General features: G+C 35.2%; 4 protein-coding genes across 4 annotated transcripts; all 4 read left to right on the top strand.

Moving 5' to 3' along the window:
• The first annotated feature begins 6,395 nt into the window (after nucleotides 1-6,395).
• On the top strand, nucleotides 6,396-7,286 carry LOC108844494 (protein S40-4). The gene has a single exon (XM_018617759.2). It carries the CDS (start codon nucleotides 6,508-6,510, stop codon nucleotides 7,045-7,047), a length of 540 nt encoding a protein of 179 aa, XP_018473261.1. The 5' UTR covers nucleotides 6,396-6,507; the 3' UTR covers nucleotides 7,048-7,286.
• Nucleotides 7,287-9,732: 2,446 nt separating this feature from the next.
• On the top strand, nucleotides 9,733-13,049 carry LOC108847238 (BTB/POZ domain-containing protein At5g03250). Its single transcript, XM_018620430.2, has 5 exons — nucleotides 9,733-10,371; nucleotides 10,704-10,773; nucleotides 10,923-11,424; nucleotides 11,625-12,334; nucleotides 12,402-13,049. Exons 1-5 carry the CDS (start codon nucleotides 10,313-10,315, stop codon nucleotides 12,828-12,830), a joined length of 1,770 nt encoding a protein of 589 aa, XP_018475932.1. The 5' UTR covers nucleotides 9,733-10,312; the 3' UTR covers nucleotides 12,831-13,049.
• A 1,242-nt stretch (nucleotides 13,050-14,291) lies between these two features.
• On the top strand, nucleotides 14,292-16,338 carry LOC108847770 (isocitrate dehydrogenase [NAD] catalytic subunit 5, mitochondrial). The gene is made up of 7 exons (XM_018621099.2): nucleotides 14,292-14,563; nucleotides 14,641-14,961; nucleotides 15,045-15,206; nucleotides 15,310-15,384; nucleotides 15,484-15,593; nucleotides 15,701-15,773; nucleotides 15,879-16,338. The coding sequence occupies exons 1-7, from the start codon at nucleotides 14,369-14,371 to the stop codon at nucleotides 16,068-16,070; spliced, it is 1,128 nt and encodes a 375-aa protein (XP_018476601.1). The 5' UTR covers nucleotides 14,292-14,368; the 3' UTR covers nucleotides 16,071-16,338.
• A 199-nt stretch (nucleotides 16,339-16,537) lies between these two features.
• LOC108847771 (adenosine kinase 2) lies at nucleotides 16,538-19,032 on the top strand. The gene is made up of 11 exons (XM_018621100.2): nucleotides 16,538-16,738; nucleotides 16,848-16,901; nucleotides 17,148-17,194; nucleotides 17,306-17,337; nucleotides 17,419-17,520; nucleotides 17,641-17,785; nucleotides 17,892-17,989; nucleotides 18,067-18,137; nucleotides 18,222-18,288; nucleotides 18,381-18,564; nucleotides 18,698-19,032. The coding sequence occupies exons 1-11, from the start codon at nucleotides 16,644-16,646 to the stop codon at nucleotides 18,838-18,840; spliced, it is 1,038 nt and encodes a 345-aa protein (XP_018476602.1). The 5' UTR covers nucleotides 16,538-16,643; the 3' UTR covers nucleotides 18,841-19,032.
• Nucleotides 19,033-20,837: the final 1,805 nt, after the last annotated feature.

Below are 20,837 nucleotides of genomic sequence, written 5' to 3'. Positions count from 1 at the left end.
ATAATTTATTTTTATTTTTCAGAGTATAGATTCGACTTAATTTCTAGTCTTTTTATTTCAATCAAATTATTAAGCATGTGTATACGTCTCAGTATTTGTTTTTTTGTTTTTTTTTTGGCTTAAAATTCCGATACCATTTGTCTCAGTATTTGTTATTGCTTTGTAAAGATGTAAAACAAAGTAAGATGGAAACCATTTATCAAAAAGATGTAAACAAAATAAGACAAATCTCTACTCTCAAAACCAGAAATAAACTATACAATTTTAGTGATATGTAAACCATATTTTATGCTGGGCTATATAGATCGATCGTTTCGAAAACATGACACATGCAAAGTTAATCAAATATTATATATAGAGGCTCTCAAGTCTCAGTGTGTCCCTTTCTTTAGTTTCCCCAATATAAAATGCCTAATTTTTTTAATACTTAGATTAACTGGAAATTAGTCAATGACCTGAAAAGATTGGATAAGATAAGGATAATTGAAAGATTGATATCTTATTGATTCTTTTCTCTTTTTTTTTTCTATTCTTGACATGGGAGAATATATTTTTGATTTTATATGTTACCTATGCAGATAATAGATATACTATTATAGTATATATTGCATAAACATTATATTATAGAATTTAAATAAGTAGGTGACAATGTGTTGTCACTAGACAATTCGATATTCTATGTCTACATATAAGATTAATTCATTCACACAGATGGCATCAAACAATCCAACCTGCCACCTAAAGTGAACTTATCACATCTTGTGCATAAATTTTGGACAAAATATTCTCACACAAGTTCTTTCAGCATCAGTCGATAGTAGAGATTGGATGTCACTAGCTAAATAATGCAAAACAATTGGTCGATGTTGGGTATTGGTTTTCATTGTGTATATTTAACCACACTATTCGAATAGATAGTGTATGTTTCAATGTTTGTGTTTGAGGGTGATCCGAGCTAGCTTTATCTTAGTTCTAGTTGCTTATTCTATTATTTATATCATTCTAGAACTCACAAAACGATATCATAACTTGATCAAACAGATAAATTAGTTCTAGTTACTTATTCTGTTGTTTTCCCTGTTAATTGATTTAGCAATCGATTTTTTAATATAGCATATATTGACAAATCTATGACATTTTCCAACAATTATTTGTACGGCGATAAAGCTACAAAGAAATCCCAAAAGTAGAAAATGTATAGTTAACAAATAAGATTACGATAATACGGCTGAACCGAGGACGATTTGATGTTTTTTTAGTCACGTATGGAACTATACATGAATGCAGTTAAAAAAATTATACATGAATTAGAGATAAACAGCCAAATATAATCCAATAAGAAGCTCGATTATTGACTTACCTAGCATTATTTTCATTTGTCTTTTTGTTGGTACGTTTTGCTATATATATAAAGCTCAATTATGGAGAGGTCTTATCGACCAATAATTAATTGGCTACACTATACTCTATTGTTTAAATTGCAATTGGTTCAACAGATACGCTCCTTTATTTGGCAGTTATTTTATACTATATGATCAAAAAGACAAACTTCTTACGTTTAGTTACCCATATATCAAACATATGCTTTCCTAATTATAAACAGTATCATATTTTTGATCAAATATGATATTATAAACAGTATCATATATGATGTAAATAGATTAAACAAACTAATCCAATTTGCATTTTCACCATCCGTAGGAAACCATGGAGATGTGAATTATATCAAACTATTTTACAGATATATTACTCCACTATATATATGTATAGCGGGTCTTGTATCTTTATTTTTTCTTACAATAATGACAGTGAATATAAATAAACCGCAAAAAATGGAAATCCAATTATGCATGACCCTAGCTAGACGATTTATTTGCGACCCCACGTTTTTGCTACGATCAGATAATTTCAACATATTTTGCCTTTTTCGTGCACAATATTTTGCCAATTATAAATAGTTTATTTGTATAATATACTAATATCTAGTTTGTTTGTTTGTTTTTTGCTTAAGTTTGTTGGATGTTGCATTTTGAGTTTGTCCATATTGTAAATTATAAGTAGTAGTACATAACATGATAAGTATACAATGTACTACGTAAACGTTGTAAATATCTGGCATCTTTTGTCCATTCTTGTAGTTTCACATCAAGTGAATGCAAAATTAAGGGACCTCGGTACGTGTCAAGATATTGACGTCTGAAACATGATTTTTTTACTCTCTAAGACACATTTTGTCTTTCATATTACATATTAAGACACTTTACTCATGTGACACACTTTATCTTGTTATAATGTCACGCATACCCTCAATCCTAACATAACCACACTTGTCTTTAACTATACTGAGTTAACCAAAATATTCACGTGTCTCGTTGGCCAAAAATTAAAAGAGAAAGAAAAATAGAAAGATAAATCCACTTTCGAATGTAGATCTTTTTCTTCCAATTCTCAAGCCCTAATTTCTCTCCATTCTTAGTATCTGCCTCATCCTCTCCGCGTCATCTTCTCCGTCTCGAATTCGCCGCAGTCATAACACTCTCACTCGAACCCCGCCGCGAACCATGAGGAAACTGAAGACCAAGCGTCTCAACACCAAGAGCGGGAGCAGTTACATCCGACTTAGTAGATTCAGCGCCGGTGGTCAATAAGTCTCGTCCATCATCTTGGTGAAGCTGCAGTCGTCCGATATCGGAGTCGCCATTGAAGAAAGCTCAATTGCATCTGCAATCAAGAATTATGCATTTGCATATTTGATCCTTGTATTTATGTAAGTTTTTGAGTTTGCCTCTAAAGTTTCTAAATTTTCAGATTTCTCTTTTAATTAGTCTCAAACTTTATAATTATACATTTCAATCCTGTTTTATGTTCCTTGGGTACAAAAAAAATACAAAATCAATGTTTGTGGATACCAAAAATGTGGATAAAGATTTTATGATTCAAAATATGTGGATTGTGTACAATGAATTGTCTCGAATCTTACATCTTTTATGTCCACACTTTTATCGACTGTCTATGTCTACTCGTTCTTATAGGTCTTACATCTTTCCACATATTCACACAAACATGTTCATGTCTTTTTGGTTTGCACCTTTTTCATCAGTGTTCACATTCTTTACATCCACAATTCATAGTCCATATCCACACATTTTATATAAATATTAAAATATTAAAAAATATCATGAGTGGATATTGAAATATAAAGAAAAAGAATATTATTTAATGTAATAAATAAAACATTTTATCTATTAATCCACAATCTTAATACCTCAAAAGATTAATAAAAATTCTTAAAAAGACTCATTTAAAATACAAACGATCCTTCACAATAACACACTAACATTTATCCTTTGTGCTAGAGTTTCTAAAATTATTTTTCTTTTACCTTATTCATTCATTTTTGTTCATATTTTTTGTTTATGATTTTTTGTATATGTCCAGATTTTTCTCATCCACACATTTTATGTCCATGCATAATATTATATAATTGCTAAAATAATTAAAATATATATATAAATGGATCTTAAAAGATAGAGAAAAAGAAATTTCAATTTGTTGTAACATTTATATTTGTTTTGTATATCTTAAAATCTGAGAAAAACAAACCAAAAACAAAAATAGAATGAGTAATAATAAAAAGTAAGCAACCTGTTAAAATAAAAAAAAAATTTAACCACGCTTCTTTCCTTTAACTAAACGAGAGGGGTATATGTGTAAAAATACATAAAGAAAAAGATGACATTATGTGTCTCCAGCGGAAAGTGCCCTATCATGTTAAAAAAGAGAACAATGTGTCTTAAAAAGTAACTCACTCCTGAAACATTCATAATTTTCACAAATGAGATGAGGTCCAGTGGGCCAGTTTTTGCTGACAAGCGACATCTCACCTATTATTGGTCCACGTGTACTTTAATTATCCTCCAAAGAAATAACATTGAAATTATAGTTGTAATGTTTCTACTATAGTATTTTCTTGAACTGAAAAGCTTAAATATTAGATTAAAATACTATAGTATTAACTATTAAGAAATACGGTAGTGTTTTTTTCATAAAAAACAGTTATTTTCTTTTGAAATCATTTATTGTTTTAACTTTACAAAGAGAATGGTTGACAAGCAATAAATATTGAAAACGAAAATCAGTCATAGTGGAAACAAATTGAATCCCACAAGAAGGTTTCTCTCTCATCCTCTCCTAGAGAGAGATTTCTCTCTCGTTTCCTCTTCCTCTCTTGAGAGGATTGAGATAGTTTTGAGAGTGTGGGAGATTGATAGATTTCTTTTCTGATTCCGGGAGTGAGAGGCTATCATCGTTCTCGTTGCCGGCTCTGACTCCGGAAGGTGGTGGCTTCTGCAGCACTGTTCTTGCCGGCTTCGTGTTCTCTCTGTTTGGAAGGGTTCGCTCTCGGGACTGCTTCCTCTTTTGGTTTGGAAACTTGTGTCTGGTTGTCTTTGCTGGTCGGAGGAGATCTCGGATTGTCCGGTGTATGCTTGCCGACAGAAATATGATAGTTCGGAGGTGGAGTTATCGCCAGCGGTGCTTCGCGTGACCCGATTGAGATCTCGGAACAGTCTTCGAGGAAGCTCTTCGGTGGAATCAAGTCTGGCGATGTTTGTTTGGGTGCGGGGGCTGTTCTCCGGCGTGTTCCGGCGAATCACTAGCCGATTCGTTTTCTCCGGTGGAAGCCTCGACCTGTGGTGGCTCGATGACGCGTGTCCCGCTCGGTGCGGTGTGTTTACACATGTGGAAGCTTCGTGATGGACCTGGACGCGTGGCCGATGTGGTTGCGTCAGGTTTTAGTATTTGGGCTTGGGCCCGTTTAAGTGCCCTTCATGTCGGGCTGTCCAGTTGGTTTGTATTTGGGTCTTCGTGACCTTTGTGTGTTGTTTGGGCTTGGTCCGGTTTGGGCCTTGTTCTTTTTTAATAATATCAGATGGAAAAAAAAAATTGAATCCCACAATTGTTAACAATATTATTTATTTATATAGTAAGAGTACAGGTCATGTCCCTATTAGTCCACGTGAAGTAATCCGACGTGTTTATTTTACTGATTAAGAGGTGAAAATAATCAGACGTGTCATTCATCTTTGGACAATCCAATAATTGGGCACATAATCTGGGCTGCGTTCACCTGCGGACAATCCCACTATAAGTCTTTTACAACAACTTGCAAGTACTGCCATCTTATTTGTGAAAGAGAAATACCAAGGCATCAGTAGTGTAATCTAGAGCAACCCAGTGCTCCAATATCCTAAATGAGTCCTAAGGAAAATAAAAAATAATATTAGAGTTAATTTTATTTTTTTTGCTTTAAAAGTAAATTTTGAGTGGTTTAGTAGCGTGACAAATGGGATAGATGGTTTAAAAGAGTTTCTAAATATTTTTTTCAAGAAACTCCTGTTGTTTTTTTCTTATTTTATTTTTACAATATTTGTTAATTATTTAGATATTCCTTAAGTCTTTTTGGGATATATGTGTTTTTAGCATTGCTCTGGCTAAAACAGTGGCGGACCTAGACTTTTTTTTAAGATGGGTCAAAAATTTAAATGAGCTTTAATCCAACAAAGAAAAGGAAAAAAGAGTAAAAATTAGGTGTCAAAGGGCTGTCGAACTCGGGTTAAAGGGGGTCACACAAGGAGATTGAACCATCAGAACCACCGAATCATATTGGTATTGCTTAACAAAACGGAGCTTTATAATATTTAAGGTGTGTCAACTGACCCACCATCTGTACCTGTGGGTCCGCCTCTGGACCAAAACATAAGATAAGATATAAGAAATGAAAAACTTCAAAATCCATGAAAACAAATATCAAGAGTTACAATCTCTATTCAAGATATAAATATTGTCTTATCACCATTGAGATTAAAATTAAAAACACTGGTCTATATTTTAACACAAACCAAGTCCTAAAAATAGCTCTAAAATAACTTGTAAAAAAAAAAATTAATAGCACTTAATTTTAAATCATATTTTCAAGATTGTTACTTTCGTAAGATCAAAAACTCCATACATCTAGCAGCATTAAATTCTCAAGATCAACTTTTAGGACTGTATCAAATATCAATAACTTTGAAGGTAATCAGTAAAATGAAATAATAGTGAGATTAAAGGTAAATGTATAACTCCATTAAAATCATGTATAACTCCATTAAAATCATGATTTACAAAAAAAAAAATTCATGATTTATATATCACATCTCCTTAGATTATATTATTAATGAAAAAGGACGAGATTGTGAGAATGTAAAGAGCTCACGATAAGAACGTGAGACTGACCACACATGAACACTCTTGTTTTATCTCTTACTTTGCCCGTTTGTCGTTTACTTGTAATAAGTCGTAACTTACGTAACCAATGAACTTATCTCTTCAACCCCATCTTCTCTATAAAAATGATCTCATCTCCTTCAATTGAAATCCCCCACTCGAGAGTCTTCAACGACAAGCAGATCAAAACCCAGAAACCCAATCTCAAAATCTCATCTTTTCTTCTCTCTTCATCATCAAATGGCGTCAATGAAGCATTTTTTTGGCAAGCCTAAATACATCTATCCCCAACCAGAGCCAGAGATGTCCGAAAACGACGAGAATGTCTTCGAGTTCGACGAATCCGACATTCATAACTTAGGCGATCACCGGTTGCCGAGTTCATTCGAGGCCAAGAGATCGATATCAATCTCTCGATTACGGAGAAAACCGGCCAAAGTCGGAGATTCCCCTGTTTCCGTTAACCGGAAAGTGCCAAAGACCGGTTCGCTTCCGGTTAACATACCCGACTGGTCGAAGATTCTGAAGAGTGAGTATAGGAGCCATGTTGTACCTGACGACGACACCGACGAAGATGACGAGGACGAGGAAGACATCAACAACGACGGCGACACGGCGGCGGCGGCGGGAGGAAGACGGATCATTCCGCCGCACGAGTATTTAGCGCGGCGGAGAGGGTCTTCTTTCACGATGGACGAAGGGATCGGTGGAACGGCAAAGGGAAGAGATCTAAAGATATTGAGGAACGTGATTTGGGAGAAGATTGGACTTCTGGATTAGTGATAATTAGTATATCAATTAATTATAAACTCCAATAGGTTATATATATATCATATGTTAATTAGTTAACTCAGTTAGGATCGGTTATAGTTTCGGTCCTAATGAGATTTTTTCGATAATCTTTTTCTTCTTCCTTTTTTGCTTATTTCATCTTCTAGTTTTTCCTTTTTTTTATATGTTGTGGAGTTTTGATCATCCTATCCTTTTCATTTCGGGTAATGATAAATGAAAATTTTATATTTTTCGGCCTTGGGAAGAGTGGTATTTGTCTATATGTTTACATAATTCACTAACTTTTTGTTCAACATTCACTGATTAATCAAAGCAATAGGTGATCGATAAAATATAACAATGAAAGCAATACTATAGTCATATTTGCAATAACCATATATATTAATATATATAACGACTAATCATAAAATTTAAGACACAAAAAGATCCATTGTTGAACGAAGGTGACCTAAATCGTGTTGTTCAACATCATTCTTTTTCTTGACTATATTGAAATCAAATAAAGGAAAGAAAGAAAATGAATATTAAAGATATATGTAGAAGTCTTTGAACCAAGGACATTAATTTTGTAAGATTTCCACAAACCAACCAACAAATAAAAACCGGCTTAGTCATTCCAACACTTAATTCTTTCCAGAACTTCTATTCGAATATCTTTAAAAACCTTGATGATTATGTACCAAGCAAGGTTTTTGAAAATTGGACCAGACTGACCGGTCGAACCGGTTTGACCGCGATTCATTTTATAGTCGAGTCCAGTTTCATTTAAAACCCGAATTTCATAAAACTCAGATAACTCAGTTTCAAAATCGATGGAATCAGTGACTCGGGTCGACGTTAAAACCCGATTTTTTTTATTTTTGACACATTTTAAATTGTAATTAGGATTTTATATTAGGCTAATCATAGATAAGAATAACTAATAAGTTAATAATGCTTAACAGCCGTTTTATATTAATAATTTCTCCAGAAAAAAGAAACCTAAACGTTTCATCGTTGTTTCTCGTACACCATTGTCCATCTGAATTTTCCATCGCCACAAAATTTAAAACTGCACTTGTAAGAAGACGTAAGTAACATGATTCTCTTTAACGGTTAAATCATAAAGTTTGATATAACATATTAATATTATTTTTTTGCTATTTTTACTAGTTAATGGAGGGAAATTGTTCAGTGAATGAACAAGATTTAGACGTACATTCTTCTCAATGACATAGCTTGGAGATATATAGCCTCAATATTTATATATGATTAATTATATATATATATATATATATAATAATTTAAAAAAAAAAAAAAAAAAAACTGACTCCACCGGTTCAACCAATCAACCAGTGAATATGTCGAATCGGTGTCCAGTACGGTTTTTAAAACATTATTACCAAGTGTCACGTCTATCAAAGGTTGCGATTTGAACCATATGTAATAACGATAAGCCGTAAAAGTCTTCAGCTAGAAATGATGTGTTTTGTACGTTTTCATTTTTACATTTTACAAACATCAAAGAGAAATGGTAGATTACGTTCTGTATTATAAAGTTGAAGTGATATTTCTTATCTTAATACCTTTTCTAAAAAAAAAAAGATAATAATGATACAGTCATTGAAAATAACTGCAATTTCTATTCCCGTGTCTCCCACTCTCTGCTATGCTTTTGCAACAACAGTTCTAGATTTGGCATTTTTTTCTTTTCCTTTTAGTTGGGTTTGTCAAAAAGTTGAATCTTCCTTTCCTCTCGTTAATAAGCATTACTTGCTCCGTAAGTTTGGCAAAATGTTCATTTCAAAAAAAAAAAAACTTTGGCAAAATGTAAATTTGTCTTTAAAACAACCAGAGAGCCGAGTGTTTATCAATGCAAATACTAGTGATAATTTGTTGTCTATACTATTTCAAACCTGATGTTTACATTGAAAGTTAAATGTTGTTAGCCTTTCAGGAGAAATGAATGTGAATGCAAGCGTAAAACTATGTGATAATTTCTTTTCAAAAGAGTAATTTGGATCTATGATAGATACAAAAGTTTGACATGAAATAAAAGATATGCGCACTAACAAAGAAAGCAATAGTTTGGTAAAATAAAGAATGCGCAATCGAAATCGGATAGTGCAGGGGATGTGTTGAATGTGGTAATCAGTCTGTTGCATACAGATATGCAGAGTCAAGTGGCAAACAAGCGGCGCCCTTAGTTTGGTATAATACACATAATGGTTTTGCTTGCAATTACTTCGCAAATTAAACTGAGTTACACTCTGAATTTCTATACATAATAATTTTATACATATATATATATATATATATATTATTCTTTTGTATATTTACTAGCTAAGTTAGGACTTAGGAGTTATATTAATTTTAAAAAATAACATTGGCTGAAGAAAAAAATTAGCTGTACGATCTTACGCCAATAAGATGATACTAGCTTAAGCAAGCAAGGTTTGACGCATATCAAAATAAAATATACATAAGTAAATTAGAAATATTATATATTGGGGTTTTCGTCGAGCAAACCTATGAAACAGCCTTAGTTGATCTTTTCTAATTATATCATAAATTTTAACCTAATCTTAGGAAAATTAGCTAGAAACTTTAGATTTATTTCAGTATCTCACGTATGTGTATGAATGTACAATATGAATTGTGATCTAAGTTCTATTCCTCTCAGTTTCATGATAACTAATGCTTTAAAATTATTATATTTTGGTTTTAAAATAGGTGATGTCGTGTAGACTGAAAATTCTGAAGGCCTAATTAAACTATATAAGACCATGCATTGTATTTTTTTATATGTGTTAAAGCCTATGATTATGAATCATATTTCCAAAATCCACTTTGTTGTGCTACACTGATTTTATATGTGCATGGTATAAAAAGTAATACTAATAAATAAACCGAGAGGCTTGCAAACATCAACATAGACATACATGTAAATGATTGTTCGTGCATCATGCATATTTGTATCTCGGTAGAAGAACACGCCATCTATTAATGAACAGAAACCCACGAAACTTTCTTAGTTTATTGAACTTTTCAAGAGGCAGAAAAAATCACCAAGTCCAAGACCACTTTTTTCTCCTCATTCTTCTGCTACAGACTTGTTCCTTATCTCTCAAGGATTTGCTAAAAATAGATGAGGATATTTGTCCGAAATTTTCTGTCCCTTACTCTCTTTTATCTATCCTCTCTTCTCAGTTTTTACTACGTACCTCTTTCATTACGGGCTCAGAAGACACTGAAGTTTTGATTTTCTCTCAAAATGGCGTTCATGAGACTTGGCTCCAAATCCGAAGCTTTCCATCGCGAAGGCCAAACCTGGTACTCTTATCTGCATTTTACGTTAACAAGCATGCATTGTAAACACGTTACTTATCTTATTAATATTATGATCTATTGTATTCTGTATACATAACACTAGTGTGCTAAGAATTTAGGTTGTGTATTATATGTATATAACAGTAGTGCTGCACATATCTTGTAGAGGGAAAATGCAAATGGAAACGATAACTGCAAAATAAGATAAAACTGTATGATAAACAAAGAAAAACTAATGTTCAAAAAAAAAAAAAAAAAAAAAAAAACTGCTAAGTTTTATTGATTTGCAACAATGATTAAAATTTTTTTGAGATGTTTATGTCTCTCGTCTACAGGCTTTGCACCACAGGACTGGTGAGTGATGTTACCATAGAGGTTGGAGACATGAAGTTTCATCTCCACAAGGTTCTATTACTTTTATTTATCTTCTCTTTTTAGATCTTGTTTACTTAATTTTTTCTGTACAGTTAATTAGCTGTATAAAAACAATTAAATATATAATATAATTGTTTCTAATTGTGTGTAATGCGTTTTCTTGATTTGTGGTGTTATAGTTCCCATTGCTCTCTAGAAGTGGGCTTCTTGAGAAACTAATCGAAGAGTCTTCAAGTGATGATGGATCAAGCTGTGTTTTGAGTTTAGATGACATACCAGGAGGCGGCAAAACGTTCGAGCTCATAACAAAATTTTGCTACGGTGTGAAAATCGAGCTTACCGCATTCAATGTTGTTAGCCTTAGATGTGCAGCCGAGTACCTTGAGATGACTGATAACTACGGAGAAGGTAATCTTGTCGGTATGACAGAGACTTTCCTCAACGAAGTGTTTGGTAACTGGACAGACTCTATCAAAGCTCTTCAGACATGTGAGGACGTAACTGATCACGCTGAAGATCTTCACATCATCTCGAGGTGTGTTGATTCTTTAGCTATGAAAGCTTGTGCTGACCCAAGCCTTTTCAACTGGCCCAAGAATCCAACGAGCGGGCAGAACACCGAAGATGAATCTCATTTGTGGAACGGAATCTCACCGTCCGGAAAGATGCTGCAACCAACAGGTGAACAATGCTACTCCCAACATTTTTGAATGTCCTAAACAATATTTTAATAACATTTTTATTATATATTATAATATATAAATTACACTATATGATGTTAATTTTATAGAAATGTTAGTCAATGTTGTATATAATAGTTTTACTAAAACTATATGATCTAAAATCGTTTGGGTGGTTTGCCTTTTGTACCGGTCTTGCAGGTGAAGATTGGTGGTTTGATGATGCATCTTTTCTCAACTTGTCTCTCTTCAAAAGACTCATCACAGCTATTGAAGCACGAGGCATGAAGCTTGAGAACATCTCCATGGCTGTTATGTACTATACAAAGAAACATGTTCCTCTGATGAACAGACAAGTGACTATGGATGAACAAGTGATTGAGACACCGAACACTTCTGAAGCCGAACAAAAGGATGCCCTCGAAGAGATTATCGGTATGCTTCCGACCAAGAAAGGTGTAAACCCGACCAAGTTTCTCCTCAGGCTGCTTCAGACCGCGATGGTGTTGCACACAAGCCAATCCTCGAGGGAGAATCTTGAGAGACTTATAGGAAACCAACTTGAGCAAGCTGCTCTAGTGGATCTTCTTATACCGAACATGGGATACTCTGAAACGCTTTATGACGTTGAGTGCGTGCTGAGAATGATCGAACAGTTTGTCTCTTCAACGGAACAAGCAGGGATGGTCCCTTCTCCATGCATCGTAGAAGAGGGACATTTGGTGAAAGATGGAGCCGAAATGCTAACTCCTCCAACGCTAGTGGCAACTCTCGTCGATGGTTATCTAGCTGAGGTGGCACCTGATGTTAACTTGAAGTTAGCGAAGTTTGAAGCCATCGCTGCTGCAATCCCTGAGTACGCAAGACCACTAGATGATGGAGTCTATCACGCAGTTGACGTGTTCTTGAAGGTAACAACAATACTTTTCTTGTATTAATATTTTTTTTTTTTTGAGGGTTTAATCGTGAATTTTGTAGGCGCATCCGTGGATTACGGATTCGGAAAGGGAGCATATATGTAGACTGATGAACTGCCAGAAGCTCTCACTGGAAGCAAGCGCACATGCAGCACAGAACGAGAGGCTGCCTCTTAGGGTGATTGTCCAGGTTCTGTTTTTCGAACAGCTTAGGCTCAGGACATCTATATCGAGCTGGTTCTTTGTCTCTGAAAATCTAGACAACCCGGAGCACCAGAATGGCGGGAACGGTGGTTTACTTAAACCGAGAGGCGAGAACGTGAGAGAGAGGGTTTCTGAGCTGGAGAAAGAGTGTATGAACATGAAACAAGAGCTTCAGAAGCTGGTGAGGTCTAAGAGAAGCTGGAAGAATTTCACTAGGAAGCTTAACTTCAAGAAGAAGTCAGAGTGTTGCAAGCCTAAGGATCATGAAGCGAAGCAAGCTATTTAAACAAGAACCAGTCCGCTGGATATCAAACTACTACGTACTCTGTTTCAAAGCTGAACTACTAGTATTATTATTGTCTTCTCCTTTTTTTTAATTCACTTTAGGTAGAAAGATCACAACCTCGATGATCTAATCAGATTAGCTATGTTTTTTTCTTGTTCTTGACGGTACTCTTGTGTTTTCAAAAGTTTTCATTATTCTCTTAACTATCTTGCTGAGAGATTTGATGGTTTTAATTAGCCTTTCAGACTCATGTTCTTTGACTTATTAAGGTAAACCGGAAACCGTATCAATTGTATTTAGAGCATTTCTAACTTATCTCTCTACATTTTCGTATTGAAAAGGTATAAGCGTCGGTTATTTAATAAAGTGGGAGGTATGAATCAGGATGGATCCGGTTCGTGAAAGAACATGAATGCAGCTTCTGTGTACTAATCACTTTGGTTGAAGAACATTTGAATCAAAAATTTATTTGATTGCTCCTCTGTGTGAGCTAAAGGTAGTCGGGCATCAAATGGTCTTTCGGGTTTGGGCCAGTAACGGATCAGTTTGGTAGACAACATGAGGCTTTGACGGAATTAAATGAGACGGTATCGTTTTGGAGAAATGCATCGTCTTCATAACCTGAAAAGAATAAGAAAAGTCAGTTAGACTTTGAGCTGAGATCAAGATCAGATACAGAGGTGAAAGAGAGCTAAGCGAGAGAGAAGAGACGGAAAGCGATGGTGGAGAAGCTGACCTGATCTTCTTTCATGACTCTGATTGTTGGTGGTGCATTTTCAGATACAGCGCTTGATTCCGGTTACTTCTGTGTTAAGTAAACCTGAATACAAGGAAATGTTGTAAACTCTTTGTAATCTGTATCAACACATATGATCTAGTGAATGCTTGAGAGTTTGAATCTCTCTCCAGACAATAGGAAATTAAGTCTGGGTAAACAATTGTATGTGTACGATCTCTAAACTACAAACAAACCTAAATCAACTCTAACAAACAAACGTAAACGAATCGATTGAAGTGAGAACTAACTTGAGACTTGCGATATTGATTCTTGACATTCTGCTACATGGATTTTCCTTTTTTTTTTCCTCTTGTTGCAATGTTATGTAATATACATATCATGTAGTATAGTAGCCATAGCTACAAACCGAATCCGGTTTGTGTAATTTGATGCGGGAATCATATAAATGTTCGTTGGTTTGAATGGTCAAATCACCTTAATCTCAACGAAGCATCAGACGGCTTTCAACACTCTTAAATATCTCTACCCTCTTTATTGGGCCGATGCTGAAACAAAAGAAAAACTCTTTATTGGGCTTAGATTGTAAAGCACACACTTCGTTCCGTTTCGTAGTTTAGCGTACTTACTTCATACCGTTTTTTACCTCAATCCCTTAAACTACTGAAACTACGCGGCGTTTTAACGGAAGAATAAAAACATTCGCTGTACTAAAGAGAAAGTCTTCAAACACTTTTGTCCTAAAACGCAGAATAATAATAATCGAATAATTCTGTTCCAGCAGCGTTGATTGAAGAGATACATGACCATGGCAGCAAACTTGGCGAGACGGCTGATCGGAAACCGATCGAGCCAGATCCTCGGAACGGCGAACTCCAGCTCAACCGCCTCCACTACCGTGGCTAGGGCTTTCTGCTCCTCCTCCACCACTCCAATCACCGCAACCTTATTCCCTGGCGACGGGATCGGTCCTGAGATCGCTGAATCCGTCAAAAAGGTAACTTTTATTCGAGAATTGTTTGACTCTTTTGAATAAGTTATGATGTCCCATTTGTGTGGTGATCAATCCTCCAGGTGTTTACAACGGCTGGCGTGCCGATAAACTGGGAAGAACACTATGTAAGCACGGAGATAGATCCGAGAACGCAGAGTTTCTTGACCTGGGAGAGTCTCGAATCCGTGCGTAGAAACAAAGTCGGTCTGAAAGGTCCAATGGCTACTCCAATCGGGAAAGGTCACCGTTCTTTGAACCTCACTCTTAGGAAAGAGCTGAATCTATACGCCAATGTTCGACCTTGCTACAGTCTTCCTGGTTACAAGACTCGTTACGATGATGTTAATCTCATTACCATTAGGGAAAACACTGAGGGAGAATACAGTGGCCTCGAACATCAGGTTAGGTTTAGTTTTTTTTTTGAGCAATTCTGGTTATAGTTCTTTGTAAGAAGTGTTTTCTGAGTTATGATTCGTGTTAATAGGTTGTTAGAGGTGTGGTGGAGAGTCTTAAGATCATTACACGTCAGGCGAGTTTGAGAGTTGCGGAGTATGCTTTTCACTATGCTAAAACTCATGGAAGAGAGAGAGTTTCTGCTATCCACAAAGCCAATATTATGCAGAAAACTGATGGTCTTTTCCTCAAGGTCTGTCCTTTTTCTTACAAGGAGATAGATCATGGCTACTATGATTATTAGTGTCTGCTTAGTCTTTTTCACTGTTCTTTCATATATATTTTTTTTTTGGCAGTGTTGTCGTGAGGTTGCTGAGAAGTATCCTGAGATAACTTACGAGGAGGTTGTTATTGACAACTGTTGTATGATGGTAAAAGCCACGGTCGCAAACTACTATTCTTTTGAATATTGTTTTTTTTTTTTTTTTGGGTGGAGAATATGTGAATGATAAACTTGAGATGTTTTGCAGCTTGTGAAAAACCCAGCACTGTTTGATGTATTGGTGATGCCGAACCTGTACGGTGACATTATCAGCGACTTGTGTGCTGGATTGGTGGGAGGACTAGGATTGACTCCAAGGTGAAAACATATTTGTTACTTCATCTTGAATAGTAGTAGTTGTTTAGTAAAAAAATATAATGAGCGATATATCAACTTAATTAAAAGGGCCCTTTTCTTTGATGCAGTTGTAATATTGGTGAAGATGGTGTAGCACTTGCTGAAGCAGTTCACGGTTCTGCACCTGATATCGCCGGAAAGGTAAATCAACTTGTATAGCATCATAAAGCTGATAAAAGTTGGTAGCATAGTCTCATTTATTTAACATGTTGTTGTTTTGGGGGTAAAATAAATGATATGTAACAGAACTTGGCGAACCCAACGGCGTTGCTACTGAGTGGAGTGATGATGTTACGACACCTGAAGATGAACGAACAAGCAGAACAGATCCACAGCGCAATCATCAACACCATAGCGGAGGGGAAATACAGAACCGCGGATCTTGGAGGTAGTTCGACCACCACAGAATTCACCAAGGCAATCTGTGATCATCTCTGAACCAACCAACAATCGTAAAAAAATCTTCAAAATTCTTTTTACCCAATCTTTCGTTGGGGGGGGGGGGATTTTAAAACGCTATACAGCTTCTACCAAAAGCTCTTCTTGTTTCTCAATTGATTTACTGATTAGAATAATAAAAGAAGAGAGAGCCAATGTGCTTTCTCTTGTCTCTCTGCGTTAAGGCAAAGAAGAGTTGTGATTTTTTTCTTTGGGTGTTAACAAGCTTTTGTCTTTTCACATCAATTAATTACTGTCTGCTCTGCTATCTTCACATGACATTGGAGAAGTTCTATAACTAATATGATTGGTGAAAAAAAGTATCAAATATTCAGTGAAATAGCATATAGAGTCTACCGACAAAATTAAAACATTACTATAATTAAAATAATATAATTTAAAAACCTAAAAAGGTAGAAATACATATGTCGTTGGTGGACCAACTACCGGTCAGATCATCGAGTATAAACTGAGAGAGAGCTTTCATATCACACACACACACACGAAGAGCACAGGAGTAGATCTGAATCTAAACTCTCTCTCAAATCTCAGATTCATATCGTCATCATCGTCATGGCTGGCTCTAAAAACTACGATGGAATTCTTCTGGGAATGGGAAACCCTCTCCTCGATATCTCTGCCGTTGTAGACGAGGATTTTCTCACCAAGTAATGAAGAAAATCTATCTCAGATCTTCGTTTGAATTTGGATTTTGATTGTTTAACTCATGCGCCTTCTTTAGCTCTAATATTTGCGTTTTCTGGTTTGCGTTTTCAGATACGACGTGAAGTTGAACAATGCAATTCTCGCTGAGGAGAAACATTTGCCCATGTAAGAGCATTTTGATCTGCGTTTCCTATTTGAATTTTAAAACTTTATTTCCTCTTGTAAATGGAAGTCTTTGATTGCTTTTCATTTTGTTTTACTGGAAATGCAAATGATTTTGACTTGACAATGTTGGTTTTTGATGTCTGAAGTTAGTAACTGTTAATCAATATATATGTTAATATTTTTAATTGATTGCTTCCCAAGTCTGTCCGAAAATAAAAAAGGATAATATCTCTCTTTGTTTGTTAGGTATGAAGAGATGAGTAGCAAGTTCAATGTTGAATACATTGCCGGAGGTATATTTCACATCTCTCTTTTCTTTGTTTTGTTTTGTTTTGAGCATCCTTTAGTCTCATATTCATTGACAAGGTTGTGATGATATCTTCTTGATTCAATCCTTTTTCCAGGTGCTACTCAGAACTCGATCAAAGTGGCTCAGGTACATTCTTTCGCCTTGTGCTTTCTTTTCTTTTGGGATGTATGAACAACTTCTAAATCAAGGCTACTTGCTGTCCTGCAGTGGATGCTTCAAATTCCTGGGGCGACCAGTTACATGGGATCCATCGGAAAGGACAAATACGGTGAGGCTATGAAGAAGGATGCTACTGCTGCTGGTCTCAATGTCTGTCACTCACCCTTTTTATAGTTTCTTTTATATTGAGTAGTCTACGTTTTTGGGGCATATTTGTTAGAAACTGAATTCAAAAATTTGTATTAACATGACAATATGGTTTTCAATTAGGTTCACTACTATGAAGATGAGTCTGCACCTACTGGAACTTGTGGTGTCTGTGTTGTTGGTGGAGAAAGGTCTCTTATTGCTAATCTCTCCGCTGCTAACTGCTACAAGGTTGACCACCTCAAGAAGCCTGAAAACTGGGCTCTAGGTAAATACTCATTTCCTATCTCTCTTCATCCTTTTTAACAACCCTTGTGTTTTATTTATTACTTAATGATCTGATCTATCTATGATTCAAAATATGTCTCGTGTAGTTGAGAAGGCCAAGTTCTACTACATTGCTGGATTCTTCCTCACTGTATCCCCTGAATCCATTCAGTTGGTTTCTGAGCATGCTGCTGCTAACAACAAGGTATAAGAACATTTGGTCCTCCGTTCCATGTGACCCTGCATGTATTGACATCCTCGACATGTTCACTCATCTTTCAGATCTTCACAATGAACCTCTCTGCACCATTCATCTGTGAATTTTTCAAAGATGCTCAAGAGAAGTTCTTGCCGTAAGCAATCTTTAATCTATTATATCTGTTACAGACTTTATTAGCGTGAATGTACTTAAAAATCATTATGCATTGCTCGGACAGGTACATGGACTTTGTTTTTGGCAACGAGACAGAGGCAATAACCTTCTCAAGGGTTCATGGCTGGGAGGTACCATTTATCTTACACGACTAAATAATTTCAACAAGCTCTTCTGTTCTGTATCAAATAGATAATAACTGAAACATTTTTATAATATATAGACAGAAGATGTAGAGCAAATAGCCATCAAGATTTCACAGCTTCCCAAGGCCACAGGAACATACAAGAGGACCACCGTGATTACACAAGGCGCAGACCCAGTGGTCGTTGCTGAAGATGGAAAGGTGACGAAATACCCTGTGATCCCTCTCCCAAAGGAGAAGCTTGTTGACACCAACGGTGCAGGTACGTACTCATTTGATAACCCAACCAAACCTACTTTACTAGACAGAATCTGAACAAGCTCGAAACATTTGCTTCTTGTGTCACATAATGATGAAATACTAACTGCCGTTTTTTCTGTTGACTTCTCTGGCAGGTGATGCATTTGTGGGAGGATTCATGTCACAGTTGGTGAAAGAAAAGTCCATTGAGGAGTGCGTGAAGGCCGGATGCTACGCGTCCAACGTGGTGATCCAAAGATCTGGCTGCACCTACCCTGAGAAGCCAGACTTCAACTAAGTTATTGGTCCATGCTCAGTTTTGTGATATCTTGTTCCAAATAAAAAACAATTCTCTCTCAACGATTATTGCTCGAGTGTTTTTCACTTTTGGTTTGAATCACCCTTTTATTATCATTTTCAGCATTTATAAATGTAAGACGTTATTACTAAAGAGGTATAGATGCAATGCAAGCAACAAAGCTACTAGTTTTTTTTTTGATCAAAAAGCTACTAGTTTAAATATGTTTCATATTACAGGAGTAGTTAGTTAATAGTTATACATAGATATCTCAATGGATCGTCTTACAAAGCTTGGTATCTAACTATCTATCTCCGGACGTTAAATCATTGTAAGCTTCGTTTTTGATTGATCGAGCAAAGCCCTGAAGATGAGATTGTGAAGCAAGATCACTAACCTCTTATAAGTCGTAAGTCATGGGTCTTACTAAAATGGTAAGTAGTTGGAACTTCTGGGATATTTTGGGCTTTGGTGGGCTTTTCAATCATCTTCAAAGCTTGGTCATCTTAATTGTACTAGTCCATAAACATTAATTTTTGGCTAGAACAGAAGCATGAAAAGGGCATCTAATGATTTTTTTGATAAGATTGCATTCAACTCATGTGTGGCCAACTATTTCCACTTTTAAAACATTCATTTTTGGCTGAAAACAGGGGAGGCCATTCAATTTAGAGCTTTGCGTAAACTAATCATAGCTTCCTAAAAATAAAAGTAGAATTTCGTATAAAAACAGGCTGGTAAGTGGATAGTAAGCAAATAAAATTATCAATAGCTCGGCCTTAAAAATGTATGCTTGTTTTTACTCATTTTATGCAAGCTTAGTTTTTTTTTAAAAAAAAAAAAAATTATGCAAGCTTAGTTGAAAACTACATATATAACTAGTTAAAGACAATCGAACTCTGAAAAAAAAACTACTGTAGAAATACGTTTTACCCCAGTGTGATTTGTTTTGTGTATAAACAAATCAACACTTGGTTATTCTGTTATATAAAGAATTACAGATAACGTATCAGATAGCTCTGTATTTTTTTATCTAGTGATATGGTGTGGTTGGTTTAACATAGAGGTGATAAGAAACGATAAGTTGAATAGATTTGATTCTCAATAATGGTTGTTTACATAATGCATGATTTTTCGTATTGGTCTGTGTTCTATAACAATTTTAACATTTTTTATTTATAGTTTAAATCCAGAAAATGATGCATTGACCCTTTTGAAATGGACTATTTTTAGTTATAATATTCGACAATTGACATGAACTTTTAATATATGATGCACATATGATAATCGACAAAAGAGTATTGCTAATGACTACATCAGCATCATCTTCACTGCGACTAACGTTTGCAAAAATAGACCACAATTACGTATGCGCTTGATTAAATTTTGCCTACCTAACAAGTTTTTTCTATTTAAATTACCCAAGAACTGGCTTTTGGGTTTCTCAAATCATTTATGACCCATGCCATTAAATTTAAATATGTTGTATTTACATGCTGATTCAAAATAAACTGTGACTATTATCCTCTTGTTGTTTGGCAAACAATTTGACTTATTTTATTTTGTTACTCATACTGCTTGAATATGTCAATCTAGGCTTCATGAATTTAAGCGTATACTTTTTTTGGGTGTAATTTAAGCGTATACTTTATCATACTTGGTCCAAAAAAAAAACTTTATCATACTATCCAACTTATTTATAAACAAATTCAAGTATTCGCAAAAAAGCATCCGTCTGATTTCACCGCCACAACATATAACCTAAACCTAGATCATTTTTAATTGTTCCCAAGAATATTTAACTATTTACATGTGCAACTTGTTGATATGAATATTGCGTGAATTTTATTTAATTCAAGAAAGGGAGGCTGCCTGAAAGAATTGAACAATAAAATGAATGGGTGCCACGTGGGATTATTACCCTGATTATTACATATTCGCGGTGCATATGATTGGAGAAACTTCAAACTATGCATTGGCCTCTTTAAGAAAATTTA

Source organism: Raphanus sativus, chromosome 3 (assembly GCF_000801105.2).
Source record: "Raphanus sativus cultivar WK10039 chromosome 3, ASM80110v3, whole genome shotgun sequence".
NCBI classification, from domain to species: Eukaryota; Viridiplantae; Streptophyta; class Magnoliopsida; order Brassicales; family Brassicaceae; genus Raphanus; species Raphanus sativus.
This window is presented reverse-complemented; position numbering and strand designations above follow the sequence as displayed.

Bases quoted from the DNA above. Each gene is read 5' to 3' on its own strand.
- LOC108844494 (XM_018617759.2), top strand. From the start codon at position 6,508: ATGGCGTCAATGAAGCATTTTTTTGGCAAGCCTAAATACATCTATCCC.
- LOC108847238 (XM_018620430.2), top strand. From the start codon at position 10,313: ATGGCGTTCATGAGACTTGGCTCCAAATCCGAAGCTTTCCATCGCGAA. The intron at 10,372-10,703 runs GTACTCTTATCT...TCTCGTCTACAG, and splicing joins CATCGCGAAGGCCAAACCTG to GCTTTGCACCACAGGACTGG. The intron at 11,425-11,624 runs GTGAACAATGCT...CCGGTCTTGCAG, and splicing joins AAAGATGCTGCAACCAACAG to GTGAAGATTGGTGGTTTGAT.
- LOC108847770 (XM_018621099.2), top strand. From the start codon at position 14,369: ATGACCATGGCAGCAAACTTGGCGAGACGGCTGATCGGAAACCGATCG. The intron at 15,385-15,483 runs GTAAAAGCCACG...GATGTTTTGCAG, and splicing joins TTGACAACTGTTGTATGATG to CTTGTGAAAAACCCAGCACT. The intron at 15,774-15,878 runs GTAAATCAACTT...GATATGTAACAG, and splicing joins CACCTGATATCGCCGGAAAG to AACTTGGCGAACCCAACGGC.
- LOC108847771 (XM_018621100.2), top strand. From the start codon at position 16,644: ATGGCTGGCTCTAAAAACTACGATGGAATTCTTCTGGGAATGGGAAAC. The intron at 16,902-17,147 runs GTAAGAGCATTT...TTTGTTTGTTAG, and splicing joins GAGGAGAAACATTTGCCCAT to GTATGAAGAGATGAGTAGCA. The intron at 17,990-18,066 runs GTATAAGAACAT...CTCATCTTTCAG, and splicing joins ATGCTGCTGCTAACAACAAG to ATCTTCACAATGAACCTCTC.